This window comes from Melanerpes formicivorus, unplaced genomic scaffold (genome assembly GCF_026170545.1).
Source record: "Melanerpes formicivorus ecotype bairdi unplaced genomic scaffold, bMelFor1.0.p_v2 SCAF_59, whole genome shotgun sequence".
Taxonomy (NCBI): domain Eukaryota; kingdom Metazoa; phylum Chordata; class Aves; order Piciformes; family Picidae; genus Melanerpes; species Melanerpes formicivorus.
Window position 1 is genome coordinate 3,569,990 of NW_027142411.1, and position 24,342 is coordinate 3,594,331.

A 24,342-nucleotide genomic window follows, 5' to 3' on the forward strand; every position below is an offset into this window, starting at 1 on the left:
CCCCAGAGACAGAAACCCCTGTGGCATGCCGGGGTCTGCCTCATGCCTGCCGAGGTCTCATCAGTGTTGAGAGCGCTCAGGGGCGAGAGAAGGTCTCTGAGCCTGCAGCCAGCCCGGCAGGCACCATGGCGACTCAGAGCCCAGCAGCACAGGACCTGCCTGTGCCAGGACCAGCTGCCCCTGCCCAGCAAAAGCAGCACCCAAAGCAAGCAGCTCATCCTGCAGAAGAGAAGGGCAAACCAGGGCCATCATGGGAAAGACCCAGGGCTGCTGGCTCAGTTCTTATCTCTGGGTTTGGGAGATGGCCAAGAACAAAGGGTGGATGACCCGGCAGCGGCCCCGGCAAGGTGAGGGGAATTCCTTCTCCGTCCAGGCCCACACCTCAGCTGGGAAACAACTGCCCCAGGAGCTCCATCAGCCCAAGAACTTGTGCTCCTCACCTGTACAGTGCCGTTTCAGCCATGAGGAGCAGCTGCTCCCCTGTCCGAGGGAGAGCATCTGGGAGGCACCCAGCAGGGCCTGCCCTGTGGCTCTACTCACCTGGCCCCACTCCAGCCCCAGCTGCACAAGCTTGTGAATTACAAAGAAGGTCTTCCCCAAAGAGTGCTGCCTCAGTTCCCAGTGGAAAGTCACCCCCAAAAGGAGCAGACAAGGCAGCACTGCTCCTGATCCTCCTGAAGGACGCGACACCAGTCAGAGCCAGCTCAGCCCTGCCGCCAGCCAGCTGCACAGAGGCACAGCTGGGTTGATTGCACTGCACAGCTCCAGCAGCTTGGCAAGCTGGAACCCCGGAGTAGAAAGCTTTAGCAGGCACAGGTGTGGTGCATTTTGATGCCATCAAGCTACAAGGGGTGGAACCCACCTCGGTCTCTGCTCCCAGTCAACCAGCCCCAGAACAAGAGGACACAGTCTCAAGCTGCACCAGGGCAAGTTCAGGCTGGAGGTGAGGAGAAAGCTCTTCACAGAGAGTTGTTAGCCATTGGAAGGGGCTGCCCAGGGAGGTGGTGGAGTCACCACCCCTGGAGATGTTCAAGAGGGGATTAGATGTGCCACTTGGTGCCATGGTTCAGCAGTCACGAGGTGTTGGGTGAGAGGTTGGGCTTGATCATCTTTGAGGTCTCTTCCAACCTTATTGATTCTATGATTCCATGTTTCTGGTTACCTGTCACCTGGATGTGTTGCAAGATGAGCACCAGAATGCAGGCCAGTTTGCTTTCACTTGGAGGGGTGGAAGAAGTCACTGGAATCAACTTCCCCAGGGGTGAACACACAGCCCCACCCTTTGGACTGATAATGGACTGATTCAGACTGGACTAGACCAGGGTGGGGTTCCAGAGCATCTGCAGTGGGAAGACTTTTGTGTGCCACATGGTGATCACACTTTGAGTGAGAAGGGACAGTGAATGATGCATGCTGTGTGTATTGCTGCTGGACATGATGCAGGTGGTAAAGAATCCAAGGGGTAGAGACTCACAGAAAAGATCCAGTTGTACCAAAACCTCCAGTGCAACACTTGGCCCTGCTCTGAAGGGCCAACACCAAACCACATCCCTAAGCACCAGGTCCACATCTCTAAAGACAGTGACTCCACCACTGCCCTAGGCTGACCATTCCAGTGCTCAAGAACCCTCTCTGTGAAGTATTTCTTAACATCCTACCTGAACCCTCCCCTGATGCAGTTGAAACCATTTCCTCTGGTCCTGTCTCTTGGCAGCAAGGAGAATGGCATGGGTTGAGCTGAATCTGCTGCTACTCAGTACCATCCTGCCAGCTTCAACAGAGCTGGCTGGAGCAAAGCAGCCCAGGGCTTGAAGTTCAAATTGGAACATGAGAGGCTTCCTGGTGTGGTTGCTGCTTACAGAGTTCAGGTTTGGGGTGCTGACTACTCTGTGCACAGGTGGGGGAACCATTTTCTCACTGGCTGCCACTGCTGCTTTTGCCAAGGTAACTGCAGTGTCCTTTCCCTAAAACTCATCTCAACCCAGAGGCTTTCTTTTGTGTTCCTGTCCCTCCACTCAAGCTGGGTTAACCCAGCTTCCACAGCAGTGGATTAAAGGCTTGAAACAGCTGAAGAGATGCTGCTTGCCTCTAGTGGCTTCTCTTTTTGCAACTGTTTTATACAGGAAAACTGCTTTCTGAAGCTGATCAAAGGCAGAGCACTCCATGGCACCTGAGCCTAACACCTCCATCTGTGCAGCCACACTGTCAAGCTCTAGGGAGCTGTGTGTGCTACACCAGGGAGATGAAGCTTTTGCTCCTGCCCCTCACTCTGTACAGAGACACACAGCAAGCAGTTGTTTTGCAGCCAGAGCAGCAGTTGGAGCAAATCACAGTTAACATCATCTTTTTCCTTTCAATGCTTGTGTCTTACCTTTATTAAAGGTGTTACAGAACAATAGCCACAGAGCATGCCAGGCTGCTAGCAGAGAGGAGTTACAGTGAGAGAGAAGGAAGAAGACAAAGCAACCTGTTCACAAATACATTGGTCTCTTTTGTGTGGGAAGAGAGATGCTCATTTCAGAATAGAGAAGAAAGTGCCTCTAGAAGACACCAAAAACACAGGAAGTGATCCCAAGCTTTTGCTTCTTAATTTCACAGACAGTTTTCAGGAGTTTAAGACATCACTGTAACTCCAGGAACCTTCTTCCCTTTTGGAAAGCCGCTCACACAGGGCCTCCAGAGCTTAGGAGCACTCAAAAGATCTGTCCAAGAGTGCTAAGCTTCCCTTTTTACAAGAGCACCTTGCCCAAATGCAGCAAATTCTGCAATCCACATCTACAGTGGCAGACTGAACACATGGCAGCTCCCAGCAGAACCAGTCCAAAGAGAAGGGAGTTTACTTGGCTTCAGAGGACCTTGCACAGGGGCGAGGCAGACGTTACTGGGCTCATACTCGAAAGATACAGAGTGAAGAAGGTTTACTCATCCATCATACCTTTTATTTTCTACTATCAGTAGGTGCTCACCCTCAAGGAAGTCAAGGGGCAGGAACTGGCAAACTGCACTTTACAGATTAACAGCCACAAAAATAAAGCAACTCTACAGCCTCTGGGTTCACAAAGCTAGTTCTCATTTGTAACACTTGAAGCAACAAGATGAACTGCAACAAGTGGGGAAGCTACATCTGTAAAGTGCTGCTTTCATTAGAGGTGGCTAAACAAAAACAAAGCACAACTACAAGAGATTTGAGTATTTGGTGGTCAGATTGTCGACGTCCTCCAGGTCTGTGGGCTCAGGCCCTGTGCTTTTTGATGAAGCTGATGAGCCCGTTCGTGGAGCTGTCGTGAGATGTCACTGGAGCATCTGACTCCAGTTCAGGCTCAATTTTCTTGGCAAGCTGTTTTCCAAGCTCAACTCTGCATTTGTAAAAGCAGGGGAAGAAGAGAAACACATTAGTGCTGAGAACTTACAGAATTTACTAGGAGCTATCAAAACTAGGTGTGACAAAAAGTAACTCAACAGTGAACATGGCAGTGAATGCTCTTCCCTTCACAAACTGCTGACAAAGGTAACTTCTCTCAGCTCAGTGCCACTCCTGAACAGCTGGAGTTCTCCCAGCTGCTTGGCTGAACAGACAGCTCTCAAGTTACAAGATGTCTACAGAAAGTTTTGTTTTAAGAGTTAGGCAGAGTCTCTTCCCCATCAGCACTCCAGGGGTTACAGGCACCAGAGCCCAGCTGCAAGAAGCTAGGCTGATTCTACACCATCCCCACACACCAAAGGTAGCTCTGGATGCCGTTTTAGATGGATGTGCTGCAGCAGAAGCTGTACTTACTCCTGTCTCACTCTTGATTTCAGAGTTCATAGTGCACATCAACACTCACAAGACAGTCTTCCATTTTCAGTTTCCACTACAATGTTTTGCTTCAACTCACTGCAGTAAGATGGCTCTCCATTATACTAAAACCTATCCTGCAGCCTTTCAGGAGACAGCTCACTGTAAACTGCTGTTCTAAGCCTGGAGAGCAGACTTGCTCTTCCAAATAACCCCTCAGCACAGGCAGGTTTCAGCTGAAACAAACCTTCCCTTTCTCCTGCACAAGTCTGCACACACTGTGCTGCACAGCTGCTGATACTACAGATTTAAGAGTCTGATCAGCTCCTGAAGAAGTCTTCCATTTTAAAAAGCAACAGCAACAGACTTCTCAAAGCTGCTCCCCTCCATATGCAGCTGTCATGAACCTTGTCACAGGTGCAGCCTGCACTGGACAGGTCTGTACATGAAGACAGCTGCCCACAATCTTCAGTACAGGAGAATTAAGAGGTGGTCACAGCCCTTGGCTTAGAAATGCCAACCTGCCAACTGAATGTTTCTTTTCTCTACCTGAGCACGTGCTCAGCCTGCTCAGCTGCTGTACTCATTACTTTTCCCCTCCCTTGCACTCACTGTATTTTAAATCAACCTAAACAATCTCCCTTAGCTAAAGTCACCATGCATGGCAGAACAAGGATGTGTGGGGACTTACCCCCAGAAAACCTGTCCTTATGACAACTATTCTATAATCACTTGCTCTAACACATTTTTCCTTGTTTTTTCTAAGCCATGGCAGATAAAGGAATACTGCAGTAAAGAGGAACAGATGAAGGACACTTACCCCCACTGGTCATAACTGTTGATATCCCAGATAACTCCTTGTACGAATATCTTGTGCTCATACATGGCTATAAGCAGAAAAAGGTTGATCATTAAACTTCATCAGAAAGTTCTAAGGAGCTTTCACAGCTCACAGATCCATTTGCTTACCAATGATGGCTCCCAGGGTGAATGGGTTGAGTTTTGTAAACACGATGGAGTTGGTTGGTCGATTTCCCTCAAAGACCTTTCAACACAAGAGTTAAGTTATCCAGCAGTCCACACTGGGCTGTTTGTATTAGCAGTAAATAGAAAATCCTGAAAGCTTTAGAGGCCAACCACCTCAGCTGTAAGACTGCACAACATTCATGTTTCCCTGCAAACAATGGCAAGGTGCTGCCTCCAAGCACCGTTACTGGCTGCTGGGGGCTACAGGAAGTGCTAGAAGGCAATACTCCCGGGGCAGTGAAGTGAGCTCACCTTCACTGAATGCCTCAAAAGGCTTCAGACCAGTGTGCCTTGGCACGGGTGCCATTCACAGACTGCTCCACCAGACCCGGCAAGGCTCAACGGCAACGCAAGCGCCATGGCCAGTGCTGCTGTAGCATCGAACCGCCACCGGGGGGCACTGTGTCACCACCCAACTCCCCCAGCAGCAGCGCGGCACCGCCCGCCCCTCCGCAGCGCCCGGGGAGAGCTCCGAGAGCCACACTCCGGTTACCTTGTGGGGAAGCAGCTTCTCCAGAGCGTCTCCACTCAGTCCTGCCGCCTGAAGTTCCTTACGAGCCTCGTCAGCAGTCTTTCCTTTCATCAAGGCCTCGGTCTGAGCAAGGAAGTTGGCCAAGAGGATCTAGCAGGTAGAAATAAAACCATCAACTCAAGCTGCTGTCGTCTTACCTGGAATAGCAATAGCCAGCACTTGAATCTAGACCATGACCTAGAGCTGCAGCTCTTGTTTTGAACACTATTGGCAGCAAAATGGACAGCAGATTTAGCTGCACAATGCCTGCCACTGCCAGGAGGCTTGATGACTACTTTCATAGTGCATATATGCAAAGAACCAGGACTGCTGGGCAGAGTCCTGCCTGTGCTGGAGCTGACAGCAAACCTCCTAGGGAGAACAAAGGAACCAGGATTTCACACACCCCTTTCCACCCAGGGTAGTTTGCACTGTTATCCACATGCATGGAAAGCTAGGTGCAAAGATTAGTCACAGGTAACCAAGCAAGCTGTACTTCCTCTGCATGGAGGGAAATCCCCACAGCATACCACATGCCAAACCCTACCAATACAGACTTTAGCTTCCCATTCCCTGCCTCATGTTAGCTTGCAAATTCATGAGGACTTTTGCCCTACCCTTTACACTGAAAAGAAACTCTTACAATACCTACAGGCAAATGAAACCTCTCCTCTCCTTTTGCCAAGTCATGCTCTCAAACTTTGACCTGTACTTGGGAGCTACTTGACAAAGTGTTACAGCTATGCAATTTAAATGTAATCTGAAATCATGACAAGATTGGAATGCAGTGAGGAAATAGGGCTCCTCTAATACATGCACTGAGTAGCAGGCCTGGACATGTTTCCATCCATGAACTTAAAAGTGGTGAGACTGAAAATCCTCAGTTAGGTGATGCATTGAACTGGACAAAAACTGTAGTGGTTAAAAGCAGTATCTATGTGTAGAAGGCTCTCACCCTTACTGTGCCAGCAACACTCACTGCATTTTGTCCTAGACTGAGGCCTGCAACAGCATCTCTGAGCAATCAGCTGTAATAATTTGCTCCTTACAACTCCTACAAGGGATCTTCTCTCCAATTCCTTAATTGCTCAACTCTTTCCAGCCACACCACCTCTGCCTGAGGAGCTGTGGCTGCAGGTTCTCCAAGAGCACAAATCCCACTGTGTGACTTGTTACATGCAGTCTGCCATGACAATTCAGATCTTTTCCAAGCTGCAGTGAATGCCCTCCCAGGCTGTGTGTACAGCAGTACAGGAACACCTGGAAATACCATGTACTGCAGTACTGAATAAGCTGCCAGAGGAGTGCCCTGAGCAAGAATTTATTACCTTGTGATGCAAGCCATTTCTGACTGGGTGTTGGGTCTGGACTGGGATCATGAAGTCACAGGGAATCATGCGAGTTCCTGCAAGAAAAGCCACCTCAATAACCCTGCAGCAGCAAAGCCCCAGGAGAATCCTTCACTCTCATCCCATTGCAGAGCTATTGGCAGCCTCAGCCACTTCAACTTTAAAAACTGCTTTCTCTTATTCACAGCAGGGGGAGGTGACAATACACTTCAGTAGCTTCAACTTTAGTTGTCTCTATCACAGAGCTGAAATCACCTTGCAGCCTGCAAAAGCCACTCACTAAGAGCACCACAGCGATGTGCTGCTTGAGAATCCAATCTCTAAAGGGTGTCAGCTCTGTAGACTCTTGCAGCTTTTTAGCCACTCAGAACTTAATTCCCAAGCAAGGTATTAAAGAACAGTTTGAGTTTACCTTGATGAATGAGCTGGTAAAAAGCATGCTGCCCATTGGTGCCAGGCTCTCCCCACACGATAGGGCCAGTGCTGTAGTCCACACGAGAGCCTTTCTTGGTAATGTACTTGCCATTAGACTCCATATCACCCTAGGAGGAGGGATGCATCAGCACCTTTCTTGCAGAACCACACAGTACAGCATCAGTACTTCAACTGTAATCAGTGCTCTCATTCACAAGCATTTCCAAAGCATCAGGGGTACAGCTGCTTAATTTATGAAGGTACAGGAGGTCTGGGGAAAAGATCAATCAACTGGGCCAAAAGCTGAGGCTCATCTTGGTACCAATCTCTCTGGGGCCTTGGTTACACAGAACTGCTTCAGATCATTGAGTCAAGCCATTACCCTACCAGAGCCAAGTCCACTGCTTTGGGGGACAGCCCTGAGCACTATGGATTTTAACCTAGTAACAGACTCCTGTTTTGGAGCCAGGGGAGCAGCATCTCTGCACACCTGCTGTTGGCAAGCCCACCCCTGGGCCTCACCTGCTGGAAGTAGGCAGCGAAGCGGTGCATGTACTGGTCGTAGGGCAGGAGGGCATGGGTCTCACAGCCATAGCAGTTGATGTACCACACCCCCAGCATGGCCAGCAGCACAGGCAAGTTCTTCTCCAGAGGGGCAGTGCGGAAGTGGTTATCCTAGGGCACAAGGGACAGTTAGGCCTGGTAAAGCGGCTGCCACCCCCAACTCTTCAGCTGCTTTCATTGTTTTGCACCAGGGAGAGTTTCCTAAGCACAGGCCTTAGAGGCACTGAAGCATGGGACAGAGCTTTACAACCAACTTGCCTTCAGTTACCTAACAAGGCTCAAGAGCAGCAAGTCTGCAGCGGGCACTCACCATCCAGTGGGCTCCTGCAAGCAGGTTCTCAAAGTTGTCAAAACCTAGCAATGGAAACAGTTTGCATTTACTACTGCAACTCAAACTGGATTCCTCTTGCAGAGACAACTGTAAAACAGTTGAGACTTTGTATGCAGCAGGCTCCCAACTCTTACATGTGTTTGAATTTGCACTTCAGCTTAGCCTGACATTTGCTTCCCATCACCCAGGTGTGATTGAAGCCTGGACTTCAGAGCAGGCCCAGCAATGAAACATACATCAAAAACCTTTGCTCATCCAGGTAGAATGAGCAACTAGAAGGAAAACAGAGGCATTAACCCAGGCTTTGTAGTAAAGGCTACATTGAACACTTAGTCACTTCACAGCCAGTAGGAGAAAAGCCCCTGAAGACCAGGGCAGCACAGCAAGGATTTGGTCTGAGGAACACCAGCTGGAATAAGGTCTTCTCACAGAGAAGTTCCACCCACCCTTCCCTGTTCTCTTAGTTCACCTGATTTTCATTTGCTCTATAATTAGGTTACTTAAATTATCATTAATTTTCACTAACAAGTAGTTCAGCTACCACTATCCTTTCCTGAAGGGCTAGAAAGCCTGATTCTTGTATGGAAAAAATGGAGATGGAGCATTTAGCAGCAAGTGCAGCAGCTCTGCCGGTGGTCAAGCAGCCAGCTTTGGGAGCTGGAGGAGGCCAGAGCAAGAAGTGCAGCCAGACCTGTGTGTCAGCACCAAATCTGTCTGCCAGCAGAGATGAACTGCTCATTGCAGACAAAACAGTGAGTGTCTGAAGCTTATTCTGCTCTCCACACAGGTTTTTCTACACATGACAACTCCTATTCAGACCATTCCAAACCCACCAAAACCATTGTTGTTGCTCTAACCTCAGCCTAAGGGAATTCTAGGTTGGTTTGGGTTTTCAGAAAAGTGAATGACATGATGGTTTCAGGCTTTAAATGTCTGAGAAGTGCTGAGGGAACAAATGCAAGGCTGCTCAGCAGCCTGCTCACCCACAAACAGCCATTCTTGGAGCTCTTCCACATTACATGTGCACTCTCCACCTGCCTTTGAGATCTGCATCAGGAGTGCCAGTGCTAGTCCCTAACAATACAAGGAGTAGGTGGGGATCAGTTTCAAGAGTCTGTGGTGGGCTGAACTGCCACAGTCTGCTCCACAACAAACTGCAGAGAGAAGCAGCATTCCCTACAGCCTAGAAGCACATGAATGGGGAGAACAGGAAGCAATGGGAGGAGGAGATAGTGCAGAGCTGGAGACAGGATTTAGATGTTTAAGTGTGTACAGACTCAAACTCAATGCCTCAGTTCAGGACAGCCAGTTGCAAGGCCTGGTTTTCAACCCTGAGATGGAGCTTTTGGCTGTGCAAGTGACTAAAGAGATGCACTTGGCTATTCATACCCCAGCCTGGGTGCCTTCCAGAACTCCATTTCCAGTAGTAAAATCCCTCAACATCTGCTGCTTCACAGACTGCTCTGGCCACTCAAAGTACCATCTGCCCTGAATCTGACCCACAATGGGCTGCTGTCAATGCATGCCACAGCCACCCTGCTGAAGCCAAGGGGCTCGTGCTTGGCCTTGCCACGTCCCAGGGATACCTACCGATGTGCAGGGCGATGGAGAGACCGATGGCAGACCACAGGGAGTAGCGGCCACCCACCCACTGCAACAAGAGAGACTGCTTCAGGACAAGGGCAGGGCTTGCCAGCTCAAACTATCAGGAAGTAACAGCACTATCTACAGCAACACCAGCATTCTCTCTGCTGATAATTCACTACACATCACAGGGTATGGTGAAGGGAACCCACAGCTTGCAGTAACCTGGTGACACATTAAGCCTGCATTTTTTGCCAATTTAAAGTCCTCCTCCTTGTCTGATTCAGGCAACATCTGTTGAAGCAGAACCCTTGGTGAGCCCAGGTCACTTCCAAACACTAAGCTTGCAGCTTGTATTAACTGCTTGCCTAACATCAGTCCTCTATAGGTGAAGCATGCCTCAGCAAGGTTATGGCACTACCCAGGAGAAGGGAATGCTCTAGGGGATTTCTGACAGCAGCTTTAGAACCTAGTTTGTTAGGCACATGGTCAAGGAGAAAAACCAAGCTGTGGTGAAGGGCCAAGACTACTGGCAGCATGCTTGAAATCTGCATCTGCCACCAAATACCAAATCAGGCTGTTTCTGAAGTCTGACCTTTACAGGCCTACCCTACACACAGGAGACCCCACCAGTCAAATGTCACAGCTTATAATAACCACAGACACAGAGGAATCAGTTAGGACTCCTGTCTCCTGTTACCCAACAGCTGATTAGATAGCCAAGAACACAGGAGGCTCCTCTTCAGGGCTGACTGCAGGATTTTAATGGAATGGCCAAGGGGCAACAAGGTTGCTTTACTTGCCTGATATGGCCTCAAGATGCCTTTGAGTCTTCAGATGTTCCAGCACAGAGAACAATAACTCTGTTGTAGGTGTTTGGGCAGTTTCCTGACCTCTAGTTAGCATTTTCTCAGCAAGTCAGATTATTCCAATAGTTAACACCCACCACATGAAATCAGACATTTACTTACATCCCAGAACTCAAACATGTTCTCTGGGTCAATTCCAAAGTCCTTCACTTTAGGCTGGAATTAAAAGACAAAACAAAGAACACCAGAAGTAAACCAAACATCCTTAGAGAGCTTTGTCTAGCTAATGAACCCCACAAGTCATGTGCCCAGTGAACACAATTCCCCAGGCACATCTTCCTTAACACAACAGAGCACACCTTCATTTCCAATCACTATCACTACTCAGGAGTCTTAAATCAATGAGTGTCACTTCCTCACCAATCCAAGTGGCAACAGTTAGGAGCTGGACTGAGCTTCCATTGAGCAGAGCCAGCATGGAAAACAGGAACATCACACCACAGTGCCTGACAGTCTCTTGACTACTGTAGAGTCTTTCCCTCATTGCTATTGCTCTTTGTTTCATACTTGGACACAAAACACATCAGCAGGGTGCACTATGCCCATTGTGCTACAGATTATTCACAGAGGCTTCCTGGCTCACTTCAGCACTTGGCAGTCTGGAAGAGTTTTGTTTCCACAACTGCATTCACAGACACTTAAGCAGTTACAGGTAGTGCTCGTTAACAGGATAGTAATTTCAAGTAGGAACCCTGACTGCAGCTTTAAAGCTCTAACAGAAGAGCCACACAGCTATAATGCAGCTCCAACCCTGGCATTCCAGAAGAGTGTCTCAGTTATCTTCTGGAGGAAAAGAATGCTTCAAGAGGAAGCCTGTGCATTGGTGTTGAAATGATCATGCCTTAAAATGCAGACTTCCTCACTGGGCTTTCCAATGAAGCCCATCTTAAAGGTACAGGGGAAAAAATCAGTAAGGCTTGCTGTACTTACAGCATTGGTAGACAAGGCAACAAAATGCTTGGCCACCGCTGAAGGCTGCAGAGAAAAACAGATTGTTACATTCAGAATGCTGACTGCTCTGGTTTCTGCTCATGAAGCTGATCTGCTGCCTCTCACATGTAACCACAGGACTGGGGACTCTCCTCAGGTACTTGTGTAATCAACCTGAAACCATCTTACTCTGCATGGGATTTGGCAGCATGCCTGAAGAGAACATTCTGATGCTGCTTCCCAGGAAGCCCTCTGAGCAGCCACTGCTCGCAGCAGCAGCACCCTGCTTCCTGGGGAGCATGCTATCAGCATGGGACATCACTCCTGCCACTGTGGAGCAGATAAGAGCTTGCTGTACAGGCACTACCCTTCTGGCCAGAGTCAGAAGATCAAGCCAGCTCCAGTTGAGACTTTGGTCTTTCAGCAAGTGTTCTGGGGAACACAGCTGAGCTGTCTGCAACAGCAGGAGGAATTTCAAAGCCCATCTTTCAAACCAAGTACAGCTACTAGGAGTGGAAGCAGTTAAAGCCCATTTTGAAAGCAGATAGTACCTGCTCAGGTCATTTTCTTTTAAAGGTTGGAAATAGGAGGGAATGAGCCAAATCCACAGCCAGCCATCTGCCACAGTAATGTCAGTGTAGGACTTCAACCATGCTTCATTTCTAGCTTTTAAAGGTTTGCCAAGAACTGGCAGGTAATGCCACAGAATGCTCTTGGGTCTCTAGCCCACTGGCTCCAGGTGATTTGCCAGCCCTAAGGCAAACGCTGCTCTCTTATGTAAGAGGCAGGATTTGGGGCAACAATGTATGACAACTATGTACAATGAAAACTGTTAGTTTCAACACCCTGGTCAGAAATAACAGCCTGCCACTATTCATGAAGCACTGGAGTGCTGAGCTGCAGAGCTTATGGCTGGGCAGCTCTTGGCTCTGCTCCAAAGCACACAGGGTGACCAGGGAAAACTCCAACCAAAAGCTGTTGCACTGTTACATAACCTCAACCAAGACTTACATCTTTGGCAGCATGTAGGAACCACTCTTTGGCAGTTTCTGCATTGGTGATGGTTTCTTGGGTGGTGAAAGTCTGCATGTGGGAAAAGAAGAAGGATGCAAAGCACTCTCCTTAGAACAGAAATGAGTTCAGCCTGCTAACACATCACACCTTCCATCACTGCAGCCATGCAAGATGTTCCCAACAGACTTCAGCAAAACAGCAAGGTTACCCAGCCAGGGGAGACCAGTGTGGATGGATTCATCTCTTTAAAGTAGCACAGACCTGGAACTGGAGCAGTGATTCCCTACTTCCTACCTTGTCTCCAAGTTGTGATGCAAAATCTTGAGACTAAACTTTTCTGCTTCCCTCTTCCACTAGATAGGAACTTTGATCATTCAACTTAAAACCAACAACAACTAATTGAGCATCAAACCAAGCTCTTATTCAATCCCTACTTTTTCCTGTAGGAACACTCCTTTCTGGCAAGATTCTTGCCATACTTTTGTTTTGCTGATTAGAGGAAAACCTTTTCCTGCTTCATGAAGTGTGCACACAAGTTCAGTCATGCAGCTTTGCAAGCATCTACAACCATTCTGATTTACTCAACCATCAAAATCTAGCTTTAAGGGTGAACACTAGACTCAACCTACTCTCATCCATCTCCAGAAGCATTTCATTATGAAACACAGGCCTGCTGTGGAGAACAGCAAAAATGCCATTCACCCTCTTTCAAATACATTCAATTATCTAACTGCAGGCTGGCCAACAGAAGTGGAAGTGTGACTCTTTCAGTGTGGCAGTCTAACCCTTTGAACCATGCTTCTTGGACTCAATCATTCCATGTGACCATTAGTATTCCTTTATGGAGTTCAGGAGACTTCACAAGCTGTTGCTCAGCTGCAGCACCCCCAAGATAATGAGCACCACCAGAGAGGACAGGCAGTGTTACCCATGGTCATTTGTGGCAGCTTGGTTTCAACAGGAGAAAGGTTCTACTGTGCTTCACAAATGGTGATCCCAATTACAGAACTGTGAACTTGGTCTTCCTCTGAGACAGAAGCATTCCTCAGAGGAAGATGGCAGCTAGCCATTGCCTTTACAGAGGAAGCTACTAGCAAGGCCAAGACTTCAGTCTGTGCTCAGAAATAAGTGTCCAGCACCAGCAGACTCCTTGCCTCTGGGTGAAGCTTAGTTGCTACAGTCCTCAAGGAACTCAGCACCTGAGTTCTTTAGGTGAAGATGTTTTGTTACTACCCTAAACCAGAAGGAAGATTCCTAAGCCACACACACTTCATCTGAACCCAGATTACTCTCAACAAGTACCCATGATGAAGGGCCCAAAGTACCTTTAAGGAATGAGACAAGATCTTGAATTTCCAGGCACTACCTACACAGGCTCCTACATTCCACCCACAGAGAAGGGCAGCAAAACAAACCTCTGTGAACAAAGCTTGGACTTGTGCTGAGAAATGCACTGCAGACAGCAGGAAATCACTCCTGTGTCTTTAGGTTATTCCCAGCACTTGCTATTGAAATACTTCAGGGATCCAGAAGTCAGTGCAAGCCTGTACTGCAGGTTTAGATGAATCACAACAGGCCAATTCAGGAGCAGACTACAGCAGAAGTCCCTGACCCAGATCTTCCTGTGAGCAGACCTCTGCTCTGACTGCATCCTTTCCAGTCACACCCCAGTGCCTGTATCAGACATACCTTTGATGCAATGATGAAGAGTGTAGTGTCTGGTTTAAGCTCAGCCAGGGTTTTGGCTATGTGAGTGCCATCAATGTTGGACACAAACCAGACACGAGGGCCTCCCTTGGAGTATGGTTTCAGGGCTTCAGTTACCATCAGAGGGCCCTGGACAGAAGCAGCAGTTAGATTTTCTCTGTTGCAAGCACACACACAAAGCCATGGAAGATGTGTGGAAGTGAGGAGCTTACCAAGTCAGAGCCTCCAATCCCAATGTTGACCACATCAGTGATTGTCTTCCCAGTGTAGCCTTTCCATTCACCACCACGGACTCTCTGTGGCCAAAACCAACCCACACAAGTACTGCAGTGAGTATTTTGCACCAGGACTGCAAACAGGCTGTGCCTTCAGCTATTGCTGTAGAGTCTCCAAAGGCAACTGTCAAGTTTCTATACTTCCAAGTCTGCACTCAATGCTACCTTCTTGGCCAGACATTTGTGTCTAAGATGACAGCTCCTTAAGTGTTGGAAGTCTCATGCATACATTCAAAACACACTGCAAGACAATACTCTCTTTTTGCCTCTGTGGAGCAACACAGTATTTAGTGTTGGCACAGGCAGGAGAAACCAAGCTACAAATGAAAATCCTGGGCATTGAACTATTTGTAGCAAATACCTGAACAAAATGCAAAATGACTGCTAAATAGCAAGATCTGGAGAGCTCATTAAGGAAGAACCCAGCTGGAAAGAGAGAGAGGGAGAAGGGAATCATACTGAACCCAGCTCCAACTCCATGCTCAAGCCAGAGCTATCCTGAACCTCAAACAAGGGCACAGCGATTCCTGTGATCCAGCCTACAGCTCCACGTTGGAACCTGGCTGGCTATAGAACACATACATGACAAACAAGGTATGGTGGCACTTCATACCTGGCAGAAGTGCTTCATCTTGTCCAAGACTTTGTTCACTTCTGGCACAACATCCTTCCCATCCACCAGGATGGGTGTGTTGGACCGGTTCCTCAGGGCAATGTGGAGCACAGCTCGGTTCTGAAAGAGAAGGGAGAAAAGGGGTGAAGCTATTTCCAAACCATACCTGGGGGCCTCCATCCAGGTTGTACAATCTTCAAGACTTAAAAATCCTTTCCATTAGCTGCAGCAGGCAGTTTGTGTGTGCATGCAGAGACCTCACCAGCTATTGCAGTCAGCCCCCACTCGCCAGGCTCAGTGCAGAGGCAGAGCACATCGATGTGCAAAGTGAACACACAGCTCACTGGTTTACTTTGGGAACCCCAAATGCCTTCAAGAGTGTTTACTGCCTGATACCCAGGCTTCAGCAGCATTCAGCTCTCAGTGGTCTCAGTTATCCTGGCATGCTTTAGGCACACAGGGATCAAGTGGTTTCAGTGGCAGTATTGATAATCAATTATAACAAGCAGATGAAGTTATTCTCTCTGGCATTTTCTCAGTTCTCCTGAGCAGCCCACTTCATATAGGAAGAGACAAATATGCATCTGACAAAGGGAATGCAACAGCCACATTATCCCAGCCACTGCCCCCAGCTGAACATTCCCTGGGTACCTGCACAGCAGATATGTAGGCTGCAGTTGTGTTATGAGGAAAATAATCACATCTGTTAGTGTGCACCACGTTATATTCATTCTCCAGTTATCCACCACACAGAGCACTGGAACCTGGCCTGCAATTTGCCCACTTAGGAGCTTAATGCCTTTAATCTGGAATGAAGGAGTTAGTCAATACTAAGGAACAAATTAAAAGATGAGGCTGCTCCACCTCACTGTCCCTGGCTACAATGAGAGGCACTGTCAGACAAAGACACCACAGAATCTCAACTGCCAAGTCAGGAGTTAAATACCAAATGCTAATTAAGGAATCATTGAGTTTGTGGTTACTGACTTGGAAGAGGATACAGCTCCTTCAGCTGCTAACTATGACAGTGCACCCACTTCAACCTGAGGTGAACACAGGCAAGTGTTTTTGCCCCCCTCAGCCATGGAATGGTATTCAGTAACTGCTTCTTGCTTGGGGGAAGCTTTGTCTGGGTGAAGAGAAGCAGTCATATGTGACCTGAAGCCTACTGGTGAACAGAAGCATTTGCCAAGTATTGGGTGAGCTGTGAAGAGTGTGGGCAGATAGGAGCTCCCTTGTGCTGTGCTGTCTGTGTGCCACATCAAGCTGCAGGTTTTAACTCATCTGGGACAAACACCTGGCTATGACACACCTGGGTGCACCACAAAAGCTCCGTGTGAGCAGGCACCAGGCAGCCAATGCCTGCAGAGCCAAATACCAACAAGTCTCAAATAATTAACATCAACAGCTAAAAAATATGTTCAAAATCAGACCAAGAGTAGTGGACAAGTCACTTCTTGCCATTAAGCAGCTCCCTTGTGCCTTACTGCTTTAGGTTTATTCAGCTGTGCTGTCTGACAGCATCCTGTTTAAGGTCTGGTGACAATGTCACATGGCCCACACTGATACTCCAGAGCCAAGCCAACTTGATCTGATATTCTATACAAACAGAAAAAGTCAAACCCAAATCTAATTCCAAGTCATCTTCTGTCTGCAAATGAGGAACACTGCTAACAGAAGGCACTTCTAGGCACACCAGGCAGGGAATTGCTACATCAAGTTGCCATATCAAGACAGTAACAAAACAGAGAGCTAGCAGCAGAAGCCAGACACCTTGCAGCTGAATATTGTGTTCAAAGGCTTTCTGGGAAAACTGCATCCCTCTGGGAGACCTTCAGCTGCTACTTCTGCTGCCATGGAGACAGTGAGGAGTAACTCCATAATGCACACTCAGAGATGGCTAGCTAATAATTTATGTGAGAGGCAGTACTGGAGAAAACAAGCCTCCAAGGAGAGGTTCCACACTTTTCACTCTTCTGCTTCTTTTTTCATTGGCTAGAACACATCTGTGAATTGAAGGCATCAACAGAGAGCAGTGGAACCATTCCTGCAGTGAAGCTCTCTCTCTGCCTGGGCAGTTTTGCAAGCATGTAGCACAAACAATACAATGTCCACCTGCTGAGTTATTTTAAGCAGCTTGTGCAACAGCGAACTCGCTCAATAACCAAAGCAAATACTGATTGCTGTGAATCTACCTCAAACACACTAAGTAGCCTTTAATATTTAAGGCAGATGGATACATCACACTCTGCTGGGGAGTGTCCATTTTTCATCTTGGTTGAATTTCACAGAGGTACAAATGGTTTTCCGTAGCTTTTAGTGGAAATGTAAGCAGGATTGCCACCTTTAGGGCTACAAAAACAAGGAGATATTCATCCTCTTACTGAAATGGCTTATTTCCCGAGATTGTTTTCAGTCTCTGCTGTTAAATGTATCCACAGATCAGCTGCATCCACAACCCAAAGCACAACATCTTGCACAACTCTCCCTAAAACTCTGCGGGCAGTTTGCTAAGCTTTGTGCACACTGACACCAGGCAAAAGCAGGCCAAGGATACCCGGAGTGCAATACACTGCCACATGCTTTTGCAAGCTCTGACCCCCCAAAATGTAACACCAAAATCTCTGAGCAAGTTGAAGCTGTGTGCTGAAGAGATGCAATGGCTTTATGCAGACATTTTCTTCTGTCTTTGTCAGAGCTGCACAAAGCTCTCATGCAAGCAGTGCAGCAGGCATCACAGCCACTACACAACTGAAGGGGCAATCAGAGCAAGTCTTTCCAAGGCTTCTTACACTGATGCATGAACATCCTCTCAGCTGTGCCTGTACTGAAAGGCAAGAGCCATGGACAGAAATAGCCTTACCTCAGTGAAGTTGATCTTCTCTCCACTGAACATTCGCTCTCTGGCAGCTTCCACACCTCTTGACTTGGCCTGAGAAAGGTAAAAATAGAGTCCCCTTAAAAATAGCAGGAAGGCAACAAGCACTACAAGGGTCCTAGCTGCATCAGAGTGCGAACATTCACCACAGTGAAACAAAAATCACTTATTAAAAGACTAAATAGCTTTTAGAGCAAAAGTGGAAAACCACCCCCACTGCTTTATTTCCCTCAGCACTTACACAGTAACTTGTGTTCAGAGATCAAGATCCATCTTAACCCACTGGGTTTCATCTCATCATACTGCTGAAGGACTTACTAGCAATCCTTTGTACCAGCTTGGATTTATATTTAAGTGAAAAGCAGCAAAGAGAATTTTGCTATGGCTGCTTTTGTTGGTTCTTCCCCCTTCAAAAGCCTGTGCCTTATCTGGTTCAAGCCTTGGGCTGAACCAATACTTATGAAGGGTTGAAAATATCTGCACAAGTTAATGACACAAGCTCCTTCCTTTAAGAGTTTAACTGCAAGCCAGTCTCAGAGTGAGTGCCTGACATGAAAGGCTGTTTCACTTGCACATACAGGGGATGTGACCACCTCTTACAACTTCCTATGATCTCTAGTGTTTTACAGTAGACTTCAGTAACAGTGCCACAGAATCACTGAAGTTGGAAAAGACCTCCAAGCTCATCAGTTCCAACCTTCTTCCCAACACCTCCCTGACCACTAGACCATGTCCCATTACATCAGCTGATCTGCTACCCAGTGGGCACAAGAAAAAGCTGCACATTGAGCAGTGATGGCCTTGTACCTTGGGGACTAAAGGACAAGGGGAGGCCTTGAACAGTGCCAAGATTTGTCAACAGATGCCTTTTACTTTGGGTGGTCTCTCCAATTCAGAGCTAAGGGGATATAAACAATGCTAGAATGATCAGTTGCAGGTAAAGGTTAACTACTTTGAAAGCCTATTTGGTTTATTACTTCAGCATTGGAAAGAATTACCAGTTCCATCAGCATTTTCATCACATCTTCTGTAATAAGGTTCTTTGAATAATCCAGTAAGAGATCCCCATGATCACTGGTCAGAGTCAAGCTGTCAAAACAAGCAGGTTGTTTAATTGCACATTCCTGAGTGACTGTTTTAAACAAGACCATGATAACTCCTTACAGCCTACAAAATAATTGGAATTCTAATTGTGCTGTTAAAGATGGCCTGAGGGATCAGTTTGCCCCACAGGTTTCATACAGTGACTCACTAGGGTGTTGTTTTAATTGAAGGCCAAGGTTTTCAACAAGCTAAATGACAATGTCCACTTTCTACTTGGGAAAGTCCAAACCAAAAGCACATTTCATGTGCAGCTGGACAATCCATCTGCTTTCACTGAGCCACTAGCATTCTGGAGCTATAAGCTTTTTCCTTACCATATGCTTTTGCTGCTCAAAAATTCATCTTTCAGCAGAGGTCCTTCCACCAAGGAGTGTCACTTTTATATGGAGGTGTAAACAAGCCTGATAAAAAAAGCTATGCAGCTTCACAAACTAAAGCATTCTCTCAGCTCCCAGGCAGAACAGTAAGCCCCACACCTGCATGGGATAGTCACACTGTCCTCACTGACCCAAGGGGAAGTCTCCCAAGTCACAGCCTAGCACTTAAAACAGCAGCACTTTAGGTTTACTTCTGAGATGAAACACAGGAGTAGTCCCACTGAAATCAAGCGAGTGCACTTGTATCTCTGTGAGAAGGTCTACAGCCCCTCTAAGTGCCCCCAGCACAGTTCATTCCCAGCTCTCATTTCCAGCCAAAGACACACATTCACTCTAACCTGAAGAACCAAGAGTTCTGTGAGCAGTCCAACAGGCTTCTAAGACAGCACAGAAGGCTCATTGTGTCTTGCTCTCACTCGTGTTCCACACACAAGCCACAGGAAGTTGCATGCATCTAGAGCCTCCACATTGTTCAGCACCTCCCCTGCTTTTTCTTTCCCAGCACTTGAGCACAGAACTATGAACTGTGATTTTAGTGACCACATAGGCCAGGGGCTTCACAGGGCCTAACCATGGCACAGCTGCTGTTCCACAGGGATCTGTGACAGCAGACATGGTTCTGCAAAGGATGGGGCTGAGCCTGCAGTAATTAGCAAGACCTAGACACTTGGGGGGCTTCATTAACTCGAGAAGTCAGAGCAACATCCTCTTTCTGGTCTCAAAACACAGTAAGTAAGGAAAGGAGGTCTTCAAGCACAATCTCAGAAGGCCATTTCTTCTGTAGGCAAGTGAGGGAAACCAGCATCAATGCTATTAACTAATCACCATTCTCTTCAAGTGGGCTGCAAACAGTAATCCTGAAACCCTGAGCATCCAGCACAAGGATACCTGGCACATGGCTCATAAAACAAGGGCAGGACTGCTCCCTCATCTGCCCAACTCACTACTGAGACAAGGACAAACTCTCCAAGTCTATTTGAAATCTGATGCAACTTACAGAGGGGGCTCAGATCTGAGCACATCTTACAAGTAATAAAATAAGGCCCTTAATACTAACAGGCAATTAATACTAACACTTTTTCACCTGAGAGAAGTACCACTCTTAAAACCCCAGCCACAGCTTCACACTGAAAGGTCTTCCCCAGTGCTCCAATCCATGAAGATGAAACCCTTGCAGTATTTTCTATGTTTACCTGACATATGGGCTTGCTTCTACAAGTCACTGTTATTGTCCTCACAGGATTAAAAAACCAAACAGCCTCTCCAGACCTAGAAGAGAGTGCCCCATGAAATTCTAGCTAGAATCTAATGACTGCTCATCTGAAGAAGCTGCAGAAAGCTGCATCCTAAGGCATCTCATGCCAAAAAAGCAAGCCAATGGCCACCAGATCTAACTTCCTCCATATCAGGTGGAACACACAGCGTGCAATGCAATCCCAGCTGAAAGCCTTCACCAAGAGACCCACCCTCTATTCAGGCAGGAGCCTAGAGCTTTGCAGCTCAGTTGCACTCTGCTGCATTGCAGCAGTCAGTGGCAGCACACCCCAGGTGGAACAAGAGCCCTGTCACGTAAACCACAGCCACACAGCAGTGATGCAGCCCTCCATCAGAAGGCCACCTGCAGCATCTCAGAAGGATTTTAGCTCCCACCCAAGCACAAACTACATCTGCCTGCAACCCCATAATGTATTATTACACCTGCTGGTGTAGTTACCATTTAGACTGGAGGCTCTTTCTAATCCCTCATAATGGACAAGCCACCTAGCAGGAGTACACCACCAGTGCTCTCTATCTTGCACCAGCTATTTGCATCAAGAGTTCCTGAAGCAGCATTCCAGCATCTACTACCTGCTGAGCTTTGCCATCTGCATCATCAGATCTAAACCCTTCAAAGCTTCTCTAGTGAGCAACCCATGCTGTCAAGACCCATTGTTCCTACTAGATCTTCCATTTGGGTGGCAAAGAAGGTGTACCCTGCAGATGTGACCACACTTCCCATCAGGAGAACAGGATGTACAAATTCTATGGGAACCAAAAGGAGAAAGGTTTTTCTATCTACATTCTGTAAGACACAATCAGCCAGTGTAAGGTTCTCCCAAATAGATACTTGTGCTTAGAAATCAAATGTTCAGATTCCTCACACCAGTCTGAAGTTTCTGCAGAACCAGTCTCAGGAGGCACCAGGTCTCGGTTTTCTCCTGTCCTTCTCAAGGAAAACAGTCTCAAACAATTTATGGTCATAACTAGCAGAACTGAAATGCAGCCATACATGTTAGTGTCAAATGAGGAGAGAGATGCACACTGTAGAGAGGACTGTGTGGCCAAAACTCCAGACTACCTAAGCTTTCAACAAGTATTAGCTAATATGGACCTACTGGTACAGCTCCAAGTGGCAATCAGGTCCACAAGCAGCTCTGGCAAACTCAGTCTATCAGTCCTGCAATTATTTTGCTGTAAGAAAGTTCTTCTGGCAAGTCTAGAATGTGTTTGGTTCTCAGGAAACAAGACTGAAACAATGAAAAGGATTAATAAGTCAGCTTACAACCTTCCACTGTTCCCTGCAACATGACTTTACACTGGGCAGGTACCTGAAACAGACAGCCCTGAAAAAAGGGAAATCTGGTGAAGACATTTCAGGAGACAGACTAACTACTTTCAGCATGAAGAAAACGTGTCAGAGATGAGTGTGTGTGCCTGAAACAAGCTGTCAAATATCTTCTCCTTGGGTAACTGTGCAGAGTGTGGTACTAAAAGGCCATTACACATTCACAAGAGCAATTAAATACAGACTATTGGAGACTGAGAGAGCATATTTTATGGTTACAGTGGTTTGGATAATATTAAAGCAACTCCCTAATAAAGAATACTTGCTTCAGTCATTCAGGAAAGAACCACATCAGAACCCTCTTGAGTAGATCATCTGATTTACTTAGCTAGTTTGCTTCAGTTTTTCATTGTTCCAAGGATGCTACCAAACTGAGTCTCTTGGGATATACTGGAGATAGGAAAGCTTGCAAGCAGAACTAGCTCTCCTTGAGTAGCTAGCAAATTTGTATTAGACTAAGTTCTTCAACAGCAGGGAAAAAAATGGTAGAAGAGTCAGGTGAAGCCAATGCTGCAGAAGTGACGTTTTAATTCTCATACACTGGTGTGCAGGACTTCCATGTGGTGTTCAATCACGATTTAAACAGTATTTAATGAGCTCCAAAGAAAAAAGAAGTCATTTTACCTTGAATATTAATGGAAAGCTTGACACACGCAACAGGTCTTAGCAGCAGAAAACAGAGGCTCACCCTATCTGTGCTACTGAGGCTCACTCCCAAACTCAAGTCACGGATGCACCGACAGAGCAGTGACTTTTGAGATTGCTGGCACGGTTTAACAGTGCAAGCACGCACAGCTTCTCAGCAGTCCTCAGTGTACAGAAAGTGAGTCTCACTTCACAGCATGAAACCGCTGACCGTTACCCCACCGCTTCTACCTCCTTGCTCCTCTAGCAAACCGTGATGCAATGCATTTTCTGTACCGTGACCAGCAAGAGGCAAGGGAGGGCTGAAGCTGCTCACACCCCCTACTCCCCCCGGGCAGGGGCAGGCACCGCCGCACTGGGACTGGCAGGGGCAGAAGGATGGCCGGCTGCTGACGATTTTATCGCCGAGCTTATCATGACTAAGCAGCCGGGTGTGAGGCTGCGGACGGAGGACCCACAATGCCGCTGTGCGAGCCGCAGCCCGGCGCTGTGCTTCGCGGCACGTACCCTGCTGCAAGGATGAGTCAAGGACAGGCGCGCAGGGCCGCCTCCCGGGGGCTGCCGCCGACTGCCCTCCCGGCAGCCACCGCCAAGCTCCCTGCAGCGCGCTCCAGGCCCCGGGCGCATGTGCCCGGCCCGCCACGGCCTCCGACCAGCCGGCACGGCTCCAGCCAGCACGGCTGCAGCCAGCGGCAGCCGACCTGCCTCGGCCCCCCCGCGGGCCGGCGGTGCCTGCCCCCAGCGCCGCGGGGCCGCTCCCTTCCCGAGGCCGTGCGGGCAGCAGGGAGGAGGAGGGCGCGGAAACAGCGGCCCCCACCGCGGCCCCGGCGCATCCCTCCCGCCCGCGGCGAGGGCCCGGCGCTCCGGCAGCGCCCACCCGAGGAAGGGAGGGCCGGAGGGAGCCGGGCAGCCCCGCACGTCCCGGGGCCCCGCACACGTAAGTGCCCGGCAGGGCGGCAGCCCGCGGAGAGCAGGGAGGCTGCGGCGCCGCTCCGCCGCGGGGGAAGGCGGGCAGGGGCCGCCCAGCCTCACCTGAACTTCTTGAAGCGATCCTTGTCGGCCTCGAACAGCTGCCGCAGGACCAGCTTGGAGGAGTTGGCCTTGTGCCACTCTAGCAGCTTCTTGAAGTGGGGGTCGCTGGAGAGCGCCATGTTAGCGGCCAGGGCGGGCTGCGACGGACGCTACGGCACACACAGACGAGCACGGCGAGCCGCGCCGCCGCCGCCTCCGCCTTTATAGCGGCGAGCAGGGCCTCCCGCCGCCGGCCCCGCCCCCGCCCCCTCCCCTCCGTGGGCCGCCCCGCCGGGCGGGGGGATTCCCTGGCTGCGGTGCCGGCGGGCGGCAGGAGCGGGCGGCAGGAGCGGGCAGGCGCCTGGCGATGGCGGCAGTGGCCCGGGCCGGTGCGGTGAGGGGAGGGTGCTGCCCGTCCGCGTTGGCATCCGCTGCGTTGACAGCGCGGGGCGCCCTGCCCCACCGCCGGGGCTGTGCAGCGCATCCTGGCTGCGAAGGCTGTGCTGCGGGAGGGCTGTTCCCCGGCACGGGGCAGCCGCGCCAGGCGGCCCTTGCCTCGCCAGCCGCCCCTTGCCCCACCAGCCGCCCCTTGCCTCGCCAGCCGCCCGCGGGCAGCCGCCGCAGCCGTGTCGGGGCCGCTGCCCCGTGTAGGTGCACGGGGACTGAGCCAGTGGAAAATCGAGCCTCGCCTCGGGGTTATTCCCTGCGGCCTGACCTGCCCGGGGCAGGGAGGCGGTGAGGCGGTGCTTACGCTGGGACT

General features: G+C 49.0%; 1 protein-coding gene across 1 annotated transcript; it reads right to left on the reverse strand.

The window, feature by feature from the left end:
• Nucleotides 1-2,917: 2,917 nt before the first annotated feature.
• Nucleotides 2,918-23,789, reverse strand: GPI (glucose-6-phosphate isomerase). Its single transcript, XM_068161664.1, has 18 exons — nt 23,604-23,789; nt 18,839-18,929; nt 17,826-17,894; nt 14,963-15,082; nt 14,287-14,370; nt 14,057-14,203; nt 12,365-12,436; nt 11,354-11,398; nt 10,526-10,579; nt 9,561-9,621; nt 7,950-7,993; nt 7,598-7,750; nt 7,074-7,203; nt 6,641-6,717; nt 5,295-5,423; nt 4,745-4,820; nt 4,596-4,662; nt 2,918-3,356 (listed from the first exon to the last, which is right to left on the reverse strand). Exons 1-18 carry the CDS (start codon nt 23,720-23,722, stop codon nt 3,233-3,235), a joined length of 1,662 nt encoding a protein of 553 aa, XP_068017765.1. The 5' UTR covers nt 23,723-23,789; the 3' UTR covers nt 2,918-3,232.
• Between the last annotated feature and the right edge of the window lie 553 nt (nt 23,790-24,342).